The 18,207-nt window shown below is 38.7% G+C and overlaps 2 protein-coding genes across 2 annotated transcripts in view; both read left to right on the forward strand.

Moving 5' to 3' along the window:
- LOC131059835 (uncharacterized) overlaps positions 1-18,207 on the forward strand; it is a 64,028-nt gene that overhangs the window by 17,386 nt on the left and 28,435 nt on the right. The window lies entirely within an intron of this gene.
- Positions 13,809-15,356, forward strand: LOC131859125 (uncharacterized). The gene is made up of 3 exons (XM_059212672.1): positions 13,809-14,265; positions 14,382-14,793; positions 14,897-15,356. The coding sequence occupies exons 1-3, from the start codon at positions 14,095-14,097 to the stop codon at positions 15,295-15,297; spliced, it is 984 nt and encodes a 327-aa protein (XP_059068655.1). The 5' UTR covers positions 13,809-14,094; the 3' UTR covers positions 15,298-15,356.

Here is an 18,207-nt window from a genome sequence, read left to right on the forward strand (position 1 = left end):
TTGATTTAGGATCAAGTCTAGGGCAAAGTCAAGATAGTTTGAGAAGGGATTTGAGCTTAGAATAGGAAATTCGCTCCTGACCCTTCCAAAGGGTCCGGAGCGAATTCCTCCATTTGACCCTCAATTTTGGCCTTAGGTGTTGAAAATGAAGATTTCTGGGCTAAGTAAGAGGCAAGTTGGCCTGGAGATGATAGGAGAAGTCTTGAAAAGTTATATCCAAGGCAAGGAAAGGAGGTTTGAGGTATGAAATGAGCTTAAGGATGAATTTCGCTCTTGACCCTTCTAGAGGGTCGAGGGTGAAATTCATATTTCCTCTGCTTTGCTCCTTGTCTTGACCAAGTTTGAAACCTCTATTGCATGGTATGGAGGACTTGGATGCATATTTGCCTTAGGAAGAAGGTTTGAAGCGACAAAATGATGGAAATTAGCCCGGAGAAGGAAATTCTCTCCTGACGCTTCCAAAGGGTCTAGAGCGAAATCCTCATTTGACCCCCTATTTTGCCTAAGGCATTGAAAGGCGAAGTTTTCAAGCTAATTTGGTGGTAAGTGGACTTGACTGTGGTGAGAAGAAATTGGTTAAATCAAGTTTGAAGTGAGTTGAGGAGGAAAGAGGTGTGAAATCAACCCAAAACTTGAATTTCACTCCTGACCCTTCCAAAGGGTCCAAAGCGAAATTCTTAGAAGACACCCACTTCTTCCTTGACTAGACCAAAATCTTAGTTTCTAAGGCATATTGATTACTGTGTTGGCTGAATACTTTAGTCCATAGCCAACTGTTCCACGAAAGTATCTCAGGATGTGCTTGGTTGCCACCAAGTGAACATGCTTTGGCTGGTTCATGAATTGGCTAAGTGCACTCATTGCATAGCAGATATTTGGTTTAGTGTTGACTAGATACATCAAGGATCCAATCAATTGCCTGTACTATGAAGGATCTGCAAAATCAAAGTTAGTTGCAGAAATTCTCAACTTCTTCAAGCTAGTTTCCATAGGAGTATACATAGCTTTATAATCCATCATACCAAATCTTTTCAATATATCAATAGTATATTTACCTTGACTTAGAATAATTTCATTAGGTCTTTGCCACACTTCTAACCCTAGAAAGTAATGCATTAGACCTAGATCCTTCATTTCAAATTCAGTAGCTAATTCTTTCTTACACCTAATGATGAGACTATCTTCACCAATTAGAAATAAATCATCTACATATAGAACGAGAATTAACATTTCACCTTTAAATAGTTTAAAGTAAATGTTAGGATCAACATCATTCTTATAAAATCCTAAACTAAGTACTTATCAATTCTTTCATATCAAGCTCTAGGAGATTGCTTGAGGCCATAGAGAGCCTTCTTCAATCTGCACACATGAGTTTCTCTATTATGAATCTCATCACCTTCAGGTTGTTCAATATAGACTTCTTCCTTAATAACACCATTAAGGAAGGCAATCTTTACATCCATCTGATGTAATTTCCAACCTTTATGTGCAACAATAGGTATAATAGTTCTAATGGAAGTATATCTAGCAACAAGAGCAAATGTTTTTTCATAATCTATGCCTTCCTTTTGAGAAAAACCACGAGCTACAAATCTAGCTTTATATTTCTCTATACTACCATCAACAACATGTTTAATTTTAAAAAACCATTTGGAAGAAACAACAAACTTACCTTTAGGTCTAGGCACAATATCCCAGACATCATTCTTGATGATGGCTTGATACTCTTCGTCCATAGCTAACTTCCATGCTTGCTGGTTCATGGCTTCTTCTATGCTGGATGGTTCAGCCTCAATGATGTTGCACATCATTGCAACATAGTTGGAGAACTTCTGAGGTCTCTTACTTTCTCTGAAAGTGCCACTAGGAGCTACAAACTTTTCTGCATCTTGAATTGTGCTTCTAACCCAAAGTGGTCTTTTCTTGCTAATTGCAATGTCTCTAGGTCCATCAGTTGGAACTAGAGGCTTAAGAGGATCATCATGCTCAATAGGTTCAGGAGGTTCAATAGACTCCCTTTGAATCTCAGGGTTAGTATCATATTTTGATTATCATTGACTTCTTTATCATTATCAATAAGAGAACCTTTAGATTTTTTGAAAACAATATTTTCTTCAAAGGTGACATCCCTACTTACCTCAATGTACCTTTGACCAGGAATGTAGATGTGAAACGCCTTGGAAGATTCACTATATCCAACAAGGATACCCTTCTTCCCGGAAGGCTCCAACTTAGTCCTCTTTTCCTTTGGCACATGAACATAGACAGGACTTCCAAAGATCCTTAGGTGGCTGATATTTGGTTTGATTCCAGTGAAAGCTTCCTGGGGAGTTATGTTCTTCAGGACACAGTGAGGGCATCTATTCTGAATGTACACTGCAGTCTTGGATGCTTCAGTCCATAAGAAGGTCTGCAGGTCCTGATCGTGAATCATAGCTTTGATAGCTTCAATAATGGCTCTATTCTTTCGTTGAGCTACACCATTTTGCTGAGGATTGTAGGAAACACAAAACTCCCTCTTAATTCCTGTTTCTACACAAAAGTCATTGAAGCCACTTGAGGTGTATTCACCTCCATTGTCAGATCTTAACACTTTAATCCTTTTACTAGACATATTTTCAGCTAGAGCTTTAAATTCTTTAAACCTACTTAACACTTCATCAAATTCTTTAGATTTTAGAAACTAAATCCAAGTCTTTCTAGAAAAATCATCTATAAATGTAACATAGTATAGAAATCCACTAGGTGAAGGAACATACATTGGTCCACATAGATCAGAATGAACAAGTGCTAATTTTTCCTTAGCTCTACTTTAACTTTTATGAAATGGACTTTTAGTGTTCTTACCTAATGCACAACCTTTGCAAGCATCATAATGAAATTGATTAAGTTTAGGCATATCTTTAACCATCTTTTCAATTGAAGGAAGTGCCTGATAGTGAAGATGGCCGAGCCTTTTATGCCATAGCTAGCTAGATTCAGGAGCTTCATGAATGAGTGCTCGAATGGGGTTAGCTGAAAGCTTATACAAGCTATCATATCTATTTCCAATAACATGAGCAGATTTAATACTAGATTTCTTAGGCCATGCAAGTACTTTACCCTCAAAAAATGCTATTTGATAACCTTTATCTTCTAGGGCAGAAATAGAAATTAAATTCCTCTTAATTCCAGGGACATAAAATATCACTAAGATGCAAGGACATGCCAGATTCTAAATTTAAAGAAGTGCTACCAAAACCTCTTACCGAATACTGAGCATCATTACCAATTACCACGTGAAGGTTGGACTCTTTCTCCTTCAAGTCTGAGAGATGCTCTCGATATCCCGTGATGTGTCTAGATGCACCACTGTCTATCAACCAAGTGTTACTATCGGTTGGCACATTGCTGGATAAGGCAAAAATGAAGAGATAGTCTTCATTATTCTCTGAGTTTGCAACTTCATTCAGGTTGGCCTCTCCTTGCATGGGCGGATTCTGACATTCTTTGGCATAATGTACAAACTTGTCGCATTTGAAGCAATGGACACGTGAAAGATCCCTTGGCTTCTTCCTTGAATCGAAAGCAGGAGGTCTGAAGTCTCTATCTCTTTTGAAGTTGTTCTTCTTCCAATGGCCTCCCTTTCTTCTAACATGTTGAGATGCAAGCACATGTTGATCTCCCCCATGAGAGCCTTTATGTATTTCTCTGGCAGCAAGGCATGACTCCTCTTGAATGCAATCTGACCGGAGGTGATCGAAGGAAGGGAATTCAGCTCTTCCACTTATGCTTTGAATGAAAGGATCCCAAGAGTCAGAAAGACCATTCAAAGCAATCATGACAATATCCTTGTCCACAACCTCGCTTCCAATGGTGTTGAGTTGGTCCTTCAATTCTTAAATCTTCATGAAGAAGGACATGACTGAATCTCCTTTGCATATTTTGACTTGAAGAAGTTGCTGCCTAAATGTAAGTGTCCGACTGATGTTGTTGATCTCATATATCCCTTCAAGATGTTTAAACATCTCTTGGGCTGTCTTCAGTTTGGAGATAACTAGAACAAGATGATCCTTCACGAAATCAATAAGGAACTTCTTTCCCTTGAGAGCATTTTTCTTGAATTGCTTTAGTTCTTCCGGATCCGAAGGTTCAATTAGATCCTTGTCTTGCACAAATTGTAACAACTCCAATTCTCCAAGAGCAAGGAGGACACAAACCTTCCATGATGTAAAATTGAGGGCACCTTCAAGTCTGTCCTCTACTTTCAGACCTGTAACCATCTTGCAAAACTAAAATAGCAAACTGAAAGTGAAGTACAACTAATAATCTGATTATTTTGAATGAACCTAAAGCTCTGATACCATGTTAATTTTAAGCAACGAGTTGTTGATTTAAGCAATTAGATTATAATCAGACTATGAATGAACAGTAACAACAATAAAACACAAGACAAAAGACACCAATACCCGGGGAAAACCTCTCTCTTGGAGGTGAAAAACCCAACCTCAAATACAATATGTATTATCTTAAATGTAGGCAATTACAAGGCAATACACTTATCTTAGATTGTTGTTCAATATATCAATGAAGCTTGCAGCCCTTATCAACAACGGATGGATAGAAGGATCAACAACAGATGTATAAGGTTAGATTCACACAATAGAAGTCCTTCTCAAGTTCGTATGAGGGTCTTTGACTACTTAACCACAATCAACCTTGAAGATTTTGCACAATAGACTTGTGTGAGTTCGTGTTGATGTGTTTTTTATGCACATGCGAACACAGAATAAAATACCCAAAGGTATCTTATCCTCTCTTGAGTAAAGTTTCCCGACTGCTGAAGATCTCGCCGAAGGATCAGTTAGAGTAACTCCAAGGTTCTGTTATGTAGGATCTCTACGTGTGGATAAACTCTTCGTGGTATGATATGATTTTGCTGGAATCACAGGGGGACTTACACTTGATGACTGAACGTCTGATTTGCTTTGAATATTGCTGGAATTTCACTAGATTTTGAAAAAAAAGGAAAAGGATGAGGGCGAGGAAAGGATCTAATTCTGACACTAAGAATGTAGGAGCAATGAATAACCTTTGATGAAATTCTAATTAAGTCTTGTTTTGACATCCCAAGACCATCTCCACAAGGTAAGTGCGATCTTCGGAGGAAAGCTTTATGATGTTCATATCATCGCTACAGGCATAGACACCATCAAGCTGATGCATATCAGTGAAGAAGCGACAATTGACGTTAAGCTTAAACTGAATGATTCCAGTTGACTACACAAGGCAAGTCTGCAATCAACAAACTGCTAGTAGTATGGATAAACAAATTTCACCATCAATCAAACACATTTCTTCCATTCATCTAATAACATGAAATCAAATCTAAGAAGTATAAAGACCATGCAAATTGTTGAATCGACCCATAGATTTCACCATTTCTTCAATGAAGTTTACAAGTCTTTTACAACAACATCTTGGCAACAATCCTTGCCTTCTCTTTCTATTCTACTCTAATTGCTATTCTATCGACTGACTATTCACTATTAACTAACTATTCACCTTCTAACTACTGACTAACTCTTATTAGCCTTTACAAATGAGGAGCCAGGGCTTATATAGCGCTCACAATACAATTCAATGGCCCAGATCAATTTGAGATCAATGGCCGAGATTTAACAATAAAAACCCTAATTAGGGTTTGTTACAACAAACTCAATTCTGGCCAATGAAATAATTGCATTATTTGGACACATGTCTTCTCTGGAATATTCGACCAATGGATAACCGGGGTAGGTACATCGAAGTTTGTGTCATCTTTGATGAGTCAAGTACATTGAATCTGGACACGCTGAGGTGGACCAATCCGACTAGAGGAGTGATGACTGGGATGCCACCTTATCTGACACTTGCAACTTGGTTGATGTTCGATTTGATGATGCTGAGAAGCTAACTTTAATTAACTCTTCTGAGACTATCTGCTTCTCCAATGGACCCTTTCTTTAACCTCTTTTGTCTTTGATGTGCAGGATGGATGGTGTACCTTTCCTTCAAATGCTGGATTGGAAGAGGTCGTCCTTGATGATGCTAGACTGGAGGAGGTTGTCCTTGATGATGTTGGACTGGAGGAGGCTGTCCTTGCCCTGGCCTGGTCTTCTTTCACCTGCAAGACAAACCATAAAATGATTAAGGACACATAATATATTTATTCTAACATAGCATTTTATACCTTAAATCATCAACAAGAAGACATCAAAATGAAGTTTGCTCAAGGTTCTCCCCAGGGACAGGCTCCATAAGAATTTCGCCCTAGACCCTCTGGAAGGGTCAGGAGCGAATTTTGCATTCCTGGCCAATTTAGACCTCTTTTCAACATTACCTCACAATTAGCTCCTCGCCTGGCCCAAACAAGGTGAAAAATAGTAGTTTCAAAGGATTTCGCCCTGTACCCTCTGGAAGGGTCAGGAGCGAATTTCGCATCTTTGGACAAATTCCATCATGTCTCTACTCCAAAATGCCTTCCAAGGCAAGCATACGCTATCCTTCTCCTCACCAAAGGCTGGGAATCCACAACTTGACCTTCCTCATGGGCAAACTAGGTGATTTTGGGAATTTCGCTCTGGACCCTCTGGAAGGGTCAGGAGCGAAATTCCTTCTTTAGGCTTCATTTTACACTTCCTTCACCTCAATTCATCTTGCAAGGCTTAAACAACCTCCCTCCAGTCTTTTCATGCCTTAGGAATCAAAATCTTGCCTTGACACAAAGGGGAAATAGTGATTTTGATGAATTTCGCTTTGGACCCTCTGGAAGGGTCAGGAGCGAAATTCACTCTTTGCTTGCCTATTCACACCCAATTTCACTTTCTTCACTTCACTTCATCTGGACTCCCTCACATTGAACCCATTTCCCAACTTGCCAATATTGGTTTGATCTTCACAAGGCCTAAAAGGTCAAATTCGCTCAGAAACCTAGCCAGGGACAGGACCTATCCAGAATTTCGCTCTGGACCCTTTGGAAGGGTTAGGAGCGAAACTCTTATTTTAGCTCAAAATTCACACTTTGATGGTCAAACATCTTTCCAAGGTATTCCAAATAGTTTTTCTCACCCTAGTTCAGGCCTGACTTAGCACAAAATTTGGAGAAAAGGATGGTTTCAGTGTTTTTCGCTCTGGACCCTTTGGAAGGGTTAGGAGTGAATTTCTTCCACTAGCCCAAAATCATCATTTTTGGAGACCAAAATCCATTCAAGGGCAATCTCAAGGGCTTCTATCATCTTTGTCTAGGCCTAGCTTGGTCTAAATGCGAAAGGAATAGGTGGATTTTAGAATTTCACTCTGGACCCTTTGGAAGGGTCAGGAGCGAAATTCTTGATTTGGCTCAATTCCTTCAATTTCAATGTTTCCTAGCAACTTGAAGTTAGTTTGCAATTGTCTTGTCACAAATTTGGAAAAAAGGTGGTTTTGGTGAAATTTCGCCCTAGACCCTCTGGAAGGTTCAAGAGTGAATTTCTTAATTTAGGCTTATTCCTACATCATTTCAAGTTGAATTCACCTCAAAAGGCTAGAAAACACTTCTCCTCTCACATCCAACCCAAGTTTGACTTGATTTTGCAAGGGAAAATAGGTGGCTGAAGAATTTTCGCCTTGGACCCATTGGAAGGGTCAGGAGCGATTTTCATCATTTGGCTCAATTCCTTCAATCTTGATAATCATTGGCAATTTGGAGTCATTCCTAAGGCCTTCTTTAATCATTATCCACACTAGATTTGACATGAAACTAAGGGAAAAGATAGGTTTTGCACAATTTCGCCCTGGACCCCCTGGAAGGGTCAAGAGCGAATTTCCCTTTCTAGCCCAAAATCATAATTTTTTGAGACAACAATCAATTCAAGGACAATCTCAAGGGCATCCCTCACCTTGGTCTAGGCATGGCTTGGTACAAATTTTGGAGAAAATGATGGGTTTTAGGATTTTCGCTCTGGACCCTTTGGAAGGGTCAGGAGCGAAAATCTTGTTTTAGGCTTATTCCTCCATCATTTCAACTTGAATCCACCTTCAAAGGCAAGAAAACACTTCTCCTCACCCATCTAAGCTACAAAAACCCAAGTTTGACTTGACTTTGCTAGGAAAATAAGGGATTTTAGGAATTTCGCTTTGGACCCTTTGGAAGGGCCAGGAGCGAATTTCCTATTTTGAGCTTGTTTTGACTACTCCATTACCTCAATCCAATATTCAAAGGCAAGAACACATCAAAGTCCTTCTAACCATGCCATAAAACTCAAGAATTTGACCATCTCCAAGAAGAAAATATGAGTTTCCAAGAATTTCGCTCTGGACCCTTTGGAAGGGTCAGGAGCGAAATTCACCCTCTTGGCTAATCCTTCATGTTTCAATGCTTTCGAACATTTCCAAAGGCCAAACATGTCTATTCTTCCTTTCAAGATACCTTGCAAATCAAAATTTGGTCAAACGAGGAAGGGAATGAGGTCTAAGAAGATTTTCGCTCTGGACCCTTTGGAAGGGTCAGGAGCGAAAATCATGATTTGGGCTTGTTTGTTCAATTTTCAAACTTTCAATCTCATTTGGGAGCAAGCATAGATCATTCTTCAACTAAGGAGCAAGGTTTCAAGCTAAAACGAGGGAGTAAATGAAGTATATAATGAATTTCGCTCTGGACCCTTTGGAAGGGTCAGGAGCGAAATTCATCTCCTAGGCAAAAACTTGATTTTCTAAAGCATCCCACTCCCTCTTAGGGCAAGAACATACTAATTCCTCCTTCATCATGCCAACGCCTAGCCAAAACAAGGAAGAAAACAAGAGATATAAGGATTTCCACTCTGGACCCTTTGGAAGGGTCAGGACCGAAAATCATGTTTTGACCTTGATTCTTGATTTTTCAAACTCTAATCTTCCTTGGGAGGCAAACATAGACTACTTTCCTTTCATTTCCACCTTGGTCCTGACTTTGGCTAAAAGAAAAATGAGTGTTTTCAAGAATTTCGCTTTAGACCCTTTGGAAGGGTCAGGAGCGAAATTCCTAATCTTGGCCAAAATCCTTCACATTTTCACATCCCATCACCTCAAAATTAGAACGTTGGTCTAAACAAGGGAAAAAATGAGGTTTTCAAGAATTTCGCTCTGGACCCTTTGGAAGGGTCAGGAGCGAAATTCCTACTTTAGGCTAATTTCCATCATTTTGTCACCTCAAATCTCCTCTCAAAGACAAATGTGCATCAAAACCTTCCCATCACACCCCAGAAGTCAACAAACTTGGTCATGCCAAAGAGCAAAGTGGAGAAAAATGAATTTCGCTTTGGACCCTTTGGAAGGGTCAGAAGCGAAAATCATCCTTGGGCTCAAATCCTGACTTCATTTTCACATTTCCTCATTCAAACAAGCATTTTTACCTTCATTCAAGCCTAGGAATGCGTTAGTTCTAGGTTTTGGTCAAAGTAGAATGTCTTATGGAGAATTTCGCTCTGGATCCTTTGGAAGGGTCAGGAGCGAAATTCGCTTTGGACCCTTTGGAAGGGTCAGGAGCGAAATTTGACATTTTGGTCTCTCTGTCAGGATCATTTTATGGAATATAACATTTAAGTATAAGTGTACTTTAAGTGATATTCCATATACACTGTTAGGATGTTTGAGAGTGGTTTCGGACCTCTAGGAGTTATATTGCAAAATCTAGTTTTTGGAGGATTCTTCAGTTTTCCAGACAATCAAATTCAGGATCAGGACATTCCAGACAGCCAAATTTCAGGATCAGGACATTCCAGACTTAGCCAAATTTCAGGATCAGGACATTCCAGACTTAGCCAAGTTTCAGGATCAGGACATTCCAGACTTAGCCCTTCAAGAATGATACTCACTCACCAAGCAAGACACAATTAGCAACAAGAGCAAAACCAAGCCCTAAGGAAGACTTTCAAAGAAACCCTAATTCTGGGGCCCCAAAGACTCACCTTGGCTCAAGCAGAGCCTGCCATCCTAGTGATCCCCCTGGCGACACTCGAAAAGCAAAGGCTAATAGACAAAACTCTAAAACCTAGAAAGCAAAACCCCACAAAGTGAAAAAAGTCTCCATTTGCAATGGGGCGATGTGTGAATACGTCACAACAGTTTGCTTGAGTGAAGGAGAGATCGCTGCTTGGAGAGCAGATAACATTTGCATGAGATAATGTGATTTTTTAATTACTTAGTTTGCTGTTATATTTATATCCCATCTTTGGCGCCAACCCTCAAGTCGGCTTGCATTTAATTTATTGATTTATTTTCATTTATTGCCTTTCACATTACAAGTTTGGGTCCAGCCCAAAGCTACAATTAAGTGTCTCCACGTTACAAGTTTGGGTCCAGCCCAAAGTTACAATTGATTGCCTCCACATTACATGATTGGGTCCAGCCCAAGATAATTCGATTTACATAAGAGATAATACATTTGTATTTATAATGCAATAATCAGGTTTTCGAGCTAGCTATTATTTTCAACAGATACATTTTCCATATGATTAACTCTTAAGGCAAAACCAGAGATTACCGTGTGAAGAAATAGTGGGAGATAATAAAGTACGAGAAGCTGCAACTATGTCCATAAAGGAAGACAACGATTGAAGTAAGCCAAGGGAGAAAGGAAATACAGAACACTTAAGACAGGGATAACATATACAGTGGAGTAATTGGTGATAGCTGTTAAAGATGATAGCTTCAATCAGATAAATATGATCATGAATGAGCCTTACATCATTAGAATAATTTATATATGTATACCAATATACATAATAATAATAATTGAGTTTATTATTATTATATATATTAATATACATACATTAATATTCTTGTCATGAATAAATTAAATCTGATTAAATGATCTAATGACTGATCATATATCGATCATCATCTTCCAAGTGTAAAATCTGTGATCATGCATGATCCATACCCTGTCGATAGAGTGTATCGACTATCTTCTTCGATTTACCATAAATCGATAATGCGTATCGATTTACCTTAATCGATAATGTATATCAATTAAATGAATATTCTTCATTTTAACATACCGATTGTGAATCGGTTGTGTTAAATGAATAGTTAACTATCAATTGTGAATCGGTTTGATAACTGAAACGGTTTGTGTTAATGCATTATGAAACTACCGATTATGAATCGGTATGGTATTTGTAATATTAAATGAACAGACATATCGATGGATAGACATGTCTCCACACGATCGGTATGGTATTTGTAATATTAAATGAACAGACATATCGGTGGAGAGACATGTCTCCACACGTGTGGAGACATGTCTATCCATCGATGTGCTTCCCCATTTAGATATATATAATTCACAAACAGATCGATGAAGGTAGTACAACAATCAATAAGTATATGCCTTTGAAGATCGATCTATTCTTCTCACTCAGCAATAATCATACTTGGTAAATTAATTTACTGTGTATTCCTCCTTAGTGGAGACATGTCTCTCCATTGATGTGCTTCCCCATTTAGATATATATAATTCACAAACAGATCGATGAAGCTAGTACAACAATCAATAAGTATATGCCTTTGAAGATCGATCTATTCTTCTCACTCAGCAATAATCATACTTGGTAAATTAATTTACTGTGTATTCCTCCTTACACTTGCAGCAACCTGCAAGATTCATAGGTTAGTAAGAGCATCATTTGTGAAACATAAAATTAAAAGATACCTCTATTCTATCTACTAAGAAATCTAATCTACATCAACATGGTATCAGAGCAAGGTCAAGGAAGATCCGATTAGATTTGAGATAAGTAAATTACCTATCATTTTGCTCTTAAGAAAAATCACATTTCTTTCTTTAGAATGGCAAGTGGAGTCAGATTCAAAGATCATCTTGAAGGAGCATCAAAGTTTGTATCATGGAAGTTTAGGATTATGCTTACCTTGAAGGAAAATGAACTAGATTCATTTATAAAGGGAAACATACTTGAACCCATAGTTGGACTACTTGCCGAAAACTCGACGAGTAGCAAAAACTTGCAGAGTTTTTGGGCCAGGCGAGTAAATTCAACTTCTACTTGCCCAAAAGTTCCCCGAGTTTTTGGCAAAAACTCGGCGAGTCCGAGTTAAAAACTCGCCCGTCTGTTTCCTCATAGCCGAAAACGGTAGAAAGTATAGTCATTTTTTGTTTTTGATTGGGTTTTGGGCTGAGAAGAGGGAAGTTGACTTGGAGTGACTTGCAAGGTGATTTGGAGTGATTTTTGAGTGATTCCAAGTGGATTTGAAGGAGATTTGAAGGGAAAATCAGATTCCCAGGGTATTTTTAAAAAAAAATTTCTATGCTTTTTTAAAACAATTTGTTTATTTTTTTTTGCATTTAGATGGATTAGAAATGATTCCTAGGTAGTCTAAATCCTTTTTTAAGTTATTTGCACAAGATTTAACACTAGATTTGACAAGTTTTGTTGAATTTTCACAATTTTTTGAAAAATCTAGTTTTCAAAAAAAAACAAAAAACCCTACTTTAAAAAAACAAAACTTTGAATGATGTCTAAATTTATTTAAACTAATGTAGATAGTTTGCTAAATTGTTTAACTAAAATGTTAATTTTTTTTTCACTTTGTATATGTAGGTTAAGTAAGCATTAATCATGGCAAGAGAGCAACGGCCACTAGATCCATGCCCATTTGGATATATAGGCACCCGTCCTAGAGGTGCTAGAGATGGGGCATGGAGGTATGCCTATGAGGGACCCGATCCTGGGTTAGTTATATGCATAAAGTGTGAGAAAATACTTCATGGAGGCATCAACCGCCTCAAATACCACCTTGCAGGAATAGATAGGCATGATGCTAGAGCATGCCCTGAGACCAATGAAGAAATAAAAAGACAAATGAATGCCCTACTTGTAGCTGGGGAAGAGAAGAAATTGCAAAGGGAGAGGGCAAAGCTAGCCATGAGATCAACCATAGCTGAATCTCAAAGTGTTTCTGTTGACCTTGAAGAAGAACAAGAAGCACTTGAGGGCAAAGTGGGCTCTCGATGTGGCCCACATATCCGCAAACCCACCACCACCTTGCTTTTTGCTTCTGCTTCCTCTAGTAGAATACCTGGCACTGTTCCACTTCCATCATCACGATCAAGGTCCATAGGTGATTATTTTGTGCCCAGGAACACACCTGGAGCACAACCATCATTAGAGGCCATTGGATGGAATAAGGAGGTACATGAGAAAACCGACATTGCAGTAGCTGATTTTTGGTACTTCAACAACATTGCATTCAATGTGGCGGACAATCCTTATTGGCTGAATTTGGTGATTGCTAGGACAGTTTCAGGAAATGGGTACAAGGCCCCTTCTTGCAAGGATTTGAGTGGGAGGTTAGTAAATTTCTACATGGTCTACTTGATTTCATTTTTAATTATTTTTTAGATTTCTTGTTTATTAAATCAAAATTGTGTACTAAGACCTAATTTCACTTTGCACTTACAGGTTGCTCACCAATGCAGTTGCTAGGGCAAGAGAAGTGATGGAGGATAGAAAAATTGAATGGGCCAATTATGGCTGCACCATTCTTTGTGATGGGTGGAGCACCATCATCAATTTTTTGGAGAATGTAGTGTTTTTGAAATCTGTTGATGCCTCCAGCAAGGTGAAAAATGCAAAAACATTGGCTGGAATGTTGGAGCATGTCGTCATGGAGGTGGGGGTAGAGAATGTGGTGCAAATCATCACAGAGAATGCAGCAGCGTATGTGTCAGCAGGTTGAATCCTTTTAAATTATCACGTTTAGGCATTAGCAATATTTTCATTTGTTATGGCTTTGTTTTACTTAGTTGCACATTTCTTAAGAATAAATTCTTCTTTTGCAGGAGGAATCCTCCAAGAGAGGGGTTGTTGTGGCTTTGTTTTACTTAGTTGCACATTTCTTAAGAATAAATTCTTCTTTTGCAGGAGGAATCCTCCAAGAGAGGCACCCCACTCTTTTTTGGACACCTAGTGCAACACATGTCCTTGACCTTCTTTTGGAGGACAAAGGAAAACTTGAGTGGGTGACTCCAGTTGTGGAAGATGCAAGGAGGATCACCAAATATATTTGGTGAGAGCTGGTGTCACAAGGTTTGCAATGATTTTCTTGACGTTGCAAAGCCTTCTTGCTGCATTGACTTCTTTGAAACAAATGTTTGTAAGTGGAGAATGGCTTAACTCACCTTATTCAAAGAAGCCTGAAGGAGAGGCTGTCGCAAGCATAGTCCTCGACAACCAATTTGCACAAAGGGTTGCAGAGATTGTGAAGGTTGTTACTTCAAAACTTTAATTTTTAAATTTTAGTTATTCTTGATTCAAGTCTCTCATTACTAATTTGTAACTTCATTATTTAATCTTTTTGTAATTTGTATTTTTCAATTGTAGGTGTCAGAGCCCTTGGTTCGAGTTCTTTGCTTGGTGGATGGGGATAAAACCCCAATGGGATATCTTTATGAGGCCATGGATAGGGCCAAGGAGTCTATCAAAAATTACTACAAGGGGGATAGTCTCAAATTTGATCCCATTTGGGAAATTGTTGATAGGAGGTGGAACAATCAGCTCCACCAACCCATTTATGCAACAGGGTACTTCCTCAACCCTCGTTTTAGGTTCAGGGGTTCTTACTCAGATCCGAATGGAGAAGTCATGGAGGGCCTCAGTACATGCATTGAGAGGATGGTACACGATGTTGAGGAGAGAGACCTCATTGTGAGTGAGCTCCAAAATTATGAGGGAGGAAGGGGTAAGCTATTCTCTTCAGAGCTGGCTAGGAGAGGAAGAACCACTCAAACCCCAGGTATAACATTTGCCATTTGGATTTTGGGATCTAAAATGATTGATAAATTATATATTCTCTTTTCTCTTTGCTTTCTAACTTTTCCATTTTATTTATTTTGCAGATGCTTGGTGGCAAAATTGGGGTGGAAACACCCCCCATCTCAAAAAATTTGCCCTCAGAGTCTTATGTCAGCCTTTCAGTTCATCCAATTGTGAGCGCAATTGGAGCTTGTTTGAAGCAATCCACACGAAGAAGAGGAGCAAGTTAGCGCATAAACGACTCAATGACCTTGTCTACATGCAATATAATCTTCGATTGCGCGTAAGGAAGGTAGAGGAACTAGAAGGTGGTCCAATTGACTTGGATGATATAGATCCTTACAGTGATTGGACATCACAGGAGCAGCCTCCATTGTTTTCCGACATTGACATTACTGATTTGGAGAGGCAGGCTATGGAGGAGGGGGGTGGATTTGGTTTCACGTTGGATGACATTGAGGAGTCTTATGTCACAGGTTGCTGAAGATAACATTAATATCTTCTTTGCATCTACAACTTTTCATTGACATGTACATATAGGCAATGCCCACTGATCAAGGCATGCCTTGACCGGTCATGTCTTTTGACATGCCTGATCAAGACATGACTTGATTGATGCATATGCACCGCTTCACTTAAGCGATGTACCTATAACTATCGGTCACGTCACATTCAATATATTAAACCGATTGCTATCGGGGCACGTTAGTATGTTTGACCGATTAGTAATCGTGCCACGTCAGGAATATAATCATCCGATAAATAAGACAATCATCGATCGATATAAATTGAGATTAAGATGATAACTGTTATAGTTATCATATGATACCATCAATCGATGCTACCATATGATATCTATGATAGTTATCATAATTTTGGTCTGATCTTATTACAATTATAGTATGATCGATTATGCATATAAGATGATTATAACAAGTTTATTTATTTAATCATGAGGTCTACATTTAGATTTTAGTTATATCGATAAGGTATATGATTGAATGAGAGATAAATGAAGTCTCTCATTCAATCATTTATCTTACCGAAGCTACTAAGTTTCAACAAGGAGGAAGAGGATTCATTGCTAGTGCTAGAAGCAGGTGGAGACATAGCTTCATCCAGGATGGAGGATGAGTTAGCCATATCGAGCGAGGAGGCACAATCACGCCCACAACAGACTTATATGACTAGACCCTCTAGTTCTACCTCTCCCCAAGTTTTTGCTAGAGCTGGGAAGAGGAAGTTGTAATTGTAATTTGTAATGATGTATTTACTTTTGGTTTTACAAAAACTATTTACTATATTGCTTTCAGGCTTCCAGCCATCAACATTCCTCATGAGGATGCGATTTTGTAGACACTTTGCATTTAAATATATCTAGAATCAGCTTATTTCTTTGGTGTTATCATTTATTGACTCATTGGATGCATCTTCTCATTAAATTTTGCAAAAAAAATGCATTTTTAATCAAATTTAAGCGTGTTTTTAAGTTTGCCGAGTTTTTCCCGAGTTTTTTCCCCAGGGGCTTGGCGAGTCGAGCCGAGTCGCGAGTAGTCCAACGATGCTTGAACCAGACGATGATGTTGAGAAAATATAATGGAACAAGAACAATGGAAAAGCCATGAAAGTGATCGTGGATGCAGTTGGAGACCAGACGATGATGTTGAGAAAATTCAATGGAACAAGAATGATGATGTTGAGAAAATTCCATAAGACGATGACGTCTTATGGAATTTGAAATTGAAATCTCTCATGAACTCATGAGGTGCCCTCTTGATCGTAGTCAACTGCTCCACAAGTGATAGGTGATCACTTTTGTCTTCGAAATGGTTGCGCAACCTCTCCCCCAATTCATCCCAATTGTGGATGGAGCTAGACGACAACCCTCTATACCACTGCAAAGCATTACCTTTCAAAGATGTGGCTAAGAGTCTGACAACAACATCATCATGAGTGATATTATGGACGGAGCAGATGTTCGCAATGTCTTGAATGTGCTCAATGGGAGTAGTATCTATTTCACCAATGAAGTATGATATACTCTTTAATGCAGCCACTGGTATATCATTCTATTGAGTCAAAATAAGGGGACTCCCCCCATTGAAGGTAACAAAAACCTGATTTCTTGCCATGTGAAACAATGGTCTATTGATATGAGTGGTGGGAGCCCTTGATAGTAATGGTCTTGTAAATGGAGGGGTAGAATGAGACCTGGGAGATGGAGTGTTTACAACCTGTTGACATGTATTTTATACACTATCAAACACAGAATAAAATACCCAAGGGTACCTTATCCTCTCTTGAATAAAGCCTTAGATTGTTGAAGATATTGCGAAAAAGGATCAATTAGGATGACTCCAAGGTTCTTGTATGTAGGATCTCTACGTGTGGATAAGCTCTCTGTGGTATGATGTGATTTGCTGGAATCACAAGGGGACTTACACTTGATGCCTGAACTTCCGATTTTCTTTGAATATTGCTGGAACACAGACTCTTACTAACTTAGAAAAAAAAAAAAAAAAAAGGAAAAAAGATGAGGGCAAGGAAAGGATCTAATCCTAACACTACGAATGTAAGAGCAATGAATGATCTTTGATGGAATTCTAACTAAGTCTTGTTTTGACATCACAGGAACATCTCGACAAGGTTAGTGCGATCTTCGAAGGAAAGCTTTATGATGTTCAAATCATCACTGCAGGCATAGACATCGTCAGGTTGATGCATATCCATGAAGAAGTGACAATTGAAGTTAAGCTTAAGCTGAATGATTCCAGTTGACTACACAAGGCAAGTCTGCAATCAACAAACTACTAGTAGTATGGATATACGAATTCCATCATCAATCAAGCACATTTCTTCCACTCATCTAATAACATGAAATCAAATACGAGAAGTATAGAGACCATGCAAATTGTCGAATCGACCCATAAATTTCACCATTTCTTCAATAAAGTTACAAGTCTTTTACAACAACATCTTGGCAACAATCTTTGCCTTCTCTCTCTACTCTACTCTAATTGCTATTCTATCAACTAGCTAATCACCTTCTAACTACTCTCTATCTATCTTCTAACTGCTTCCAACTATATTCTAACTATTGCCTTTACAAAATGAAATGCCAGGGCTTATATAGTGCCCTCAATACAATTCGATGGCTTAGATCAATTCGAGATCAATGGCCAAGATTCAACAATGAAAACCCTAATTAGGGTTTGTTACAATCATTACATAACATTTAATGCTTGACCAATGATAAAATTGTATTGCTTGGACACATGTCCTCTCTAGAAAATTCCACCAATGGATAGCTGGGGTAGGTACATCGGAGTTTGTGCCACCTTCCATGAGTTAGGTACATTGAATCTGGAAATGCTGAGGTGGACCACACTGACTG

The sequence above is a fragment of the Cryptomeria japonica genome, chromosome 10 (genome assembly GCF_030272615.1).
Source record: "Cryptomeria japonica chromosome 10, Sugi_1.0, whole genome shotgun sequence".
Taxonomy (NCBI): Eukaryota; Viridiplantae; Streptophyta; class Pinopsida; order Cupressales; family Cupressaceae; genus Cryptomeria; species Cryptomeria japonica.

Coding starts and splice junctions, on each gene's coding strand:
- LOC131859125 (XM_059212672.1), top strand. CDS start 14,095: ATGATTTTCTTGACGTTGCAAAGCCTTCTTGCTGCATTGACTTCTTTG. Junction 14,266..14,381: donor GGGTTGCAGAGATTGTGAAG/GTTGTTACTTCA, acceptor TTTCAATTGTAG/GTGTCAGAGCCCTTGGTTCG. Junction 14,794..14,896: donor AAGAACCACTCAAACCCCAG/GTATAACATTTG, acceptor TTTATTTTGCAG/ATGCTTGGTGGCAAAATTGG.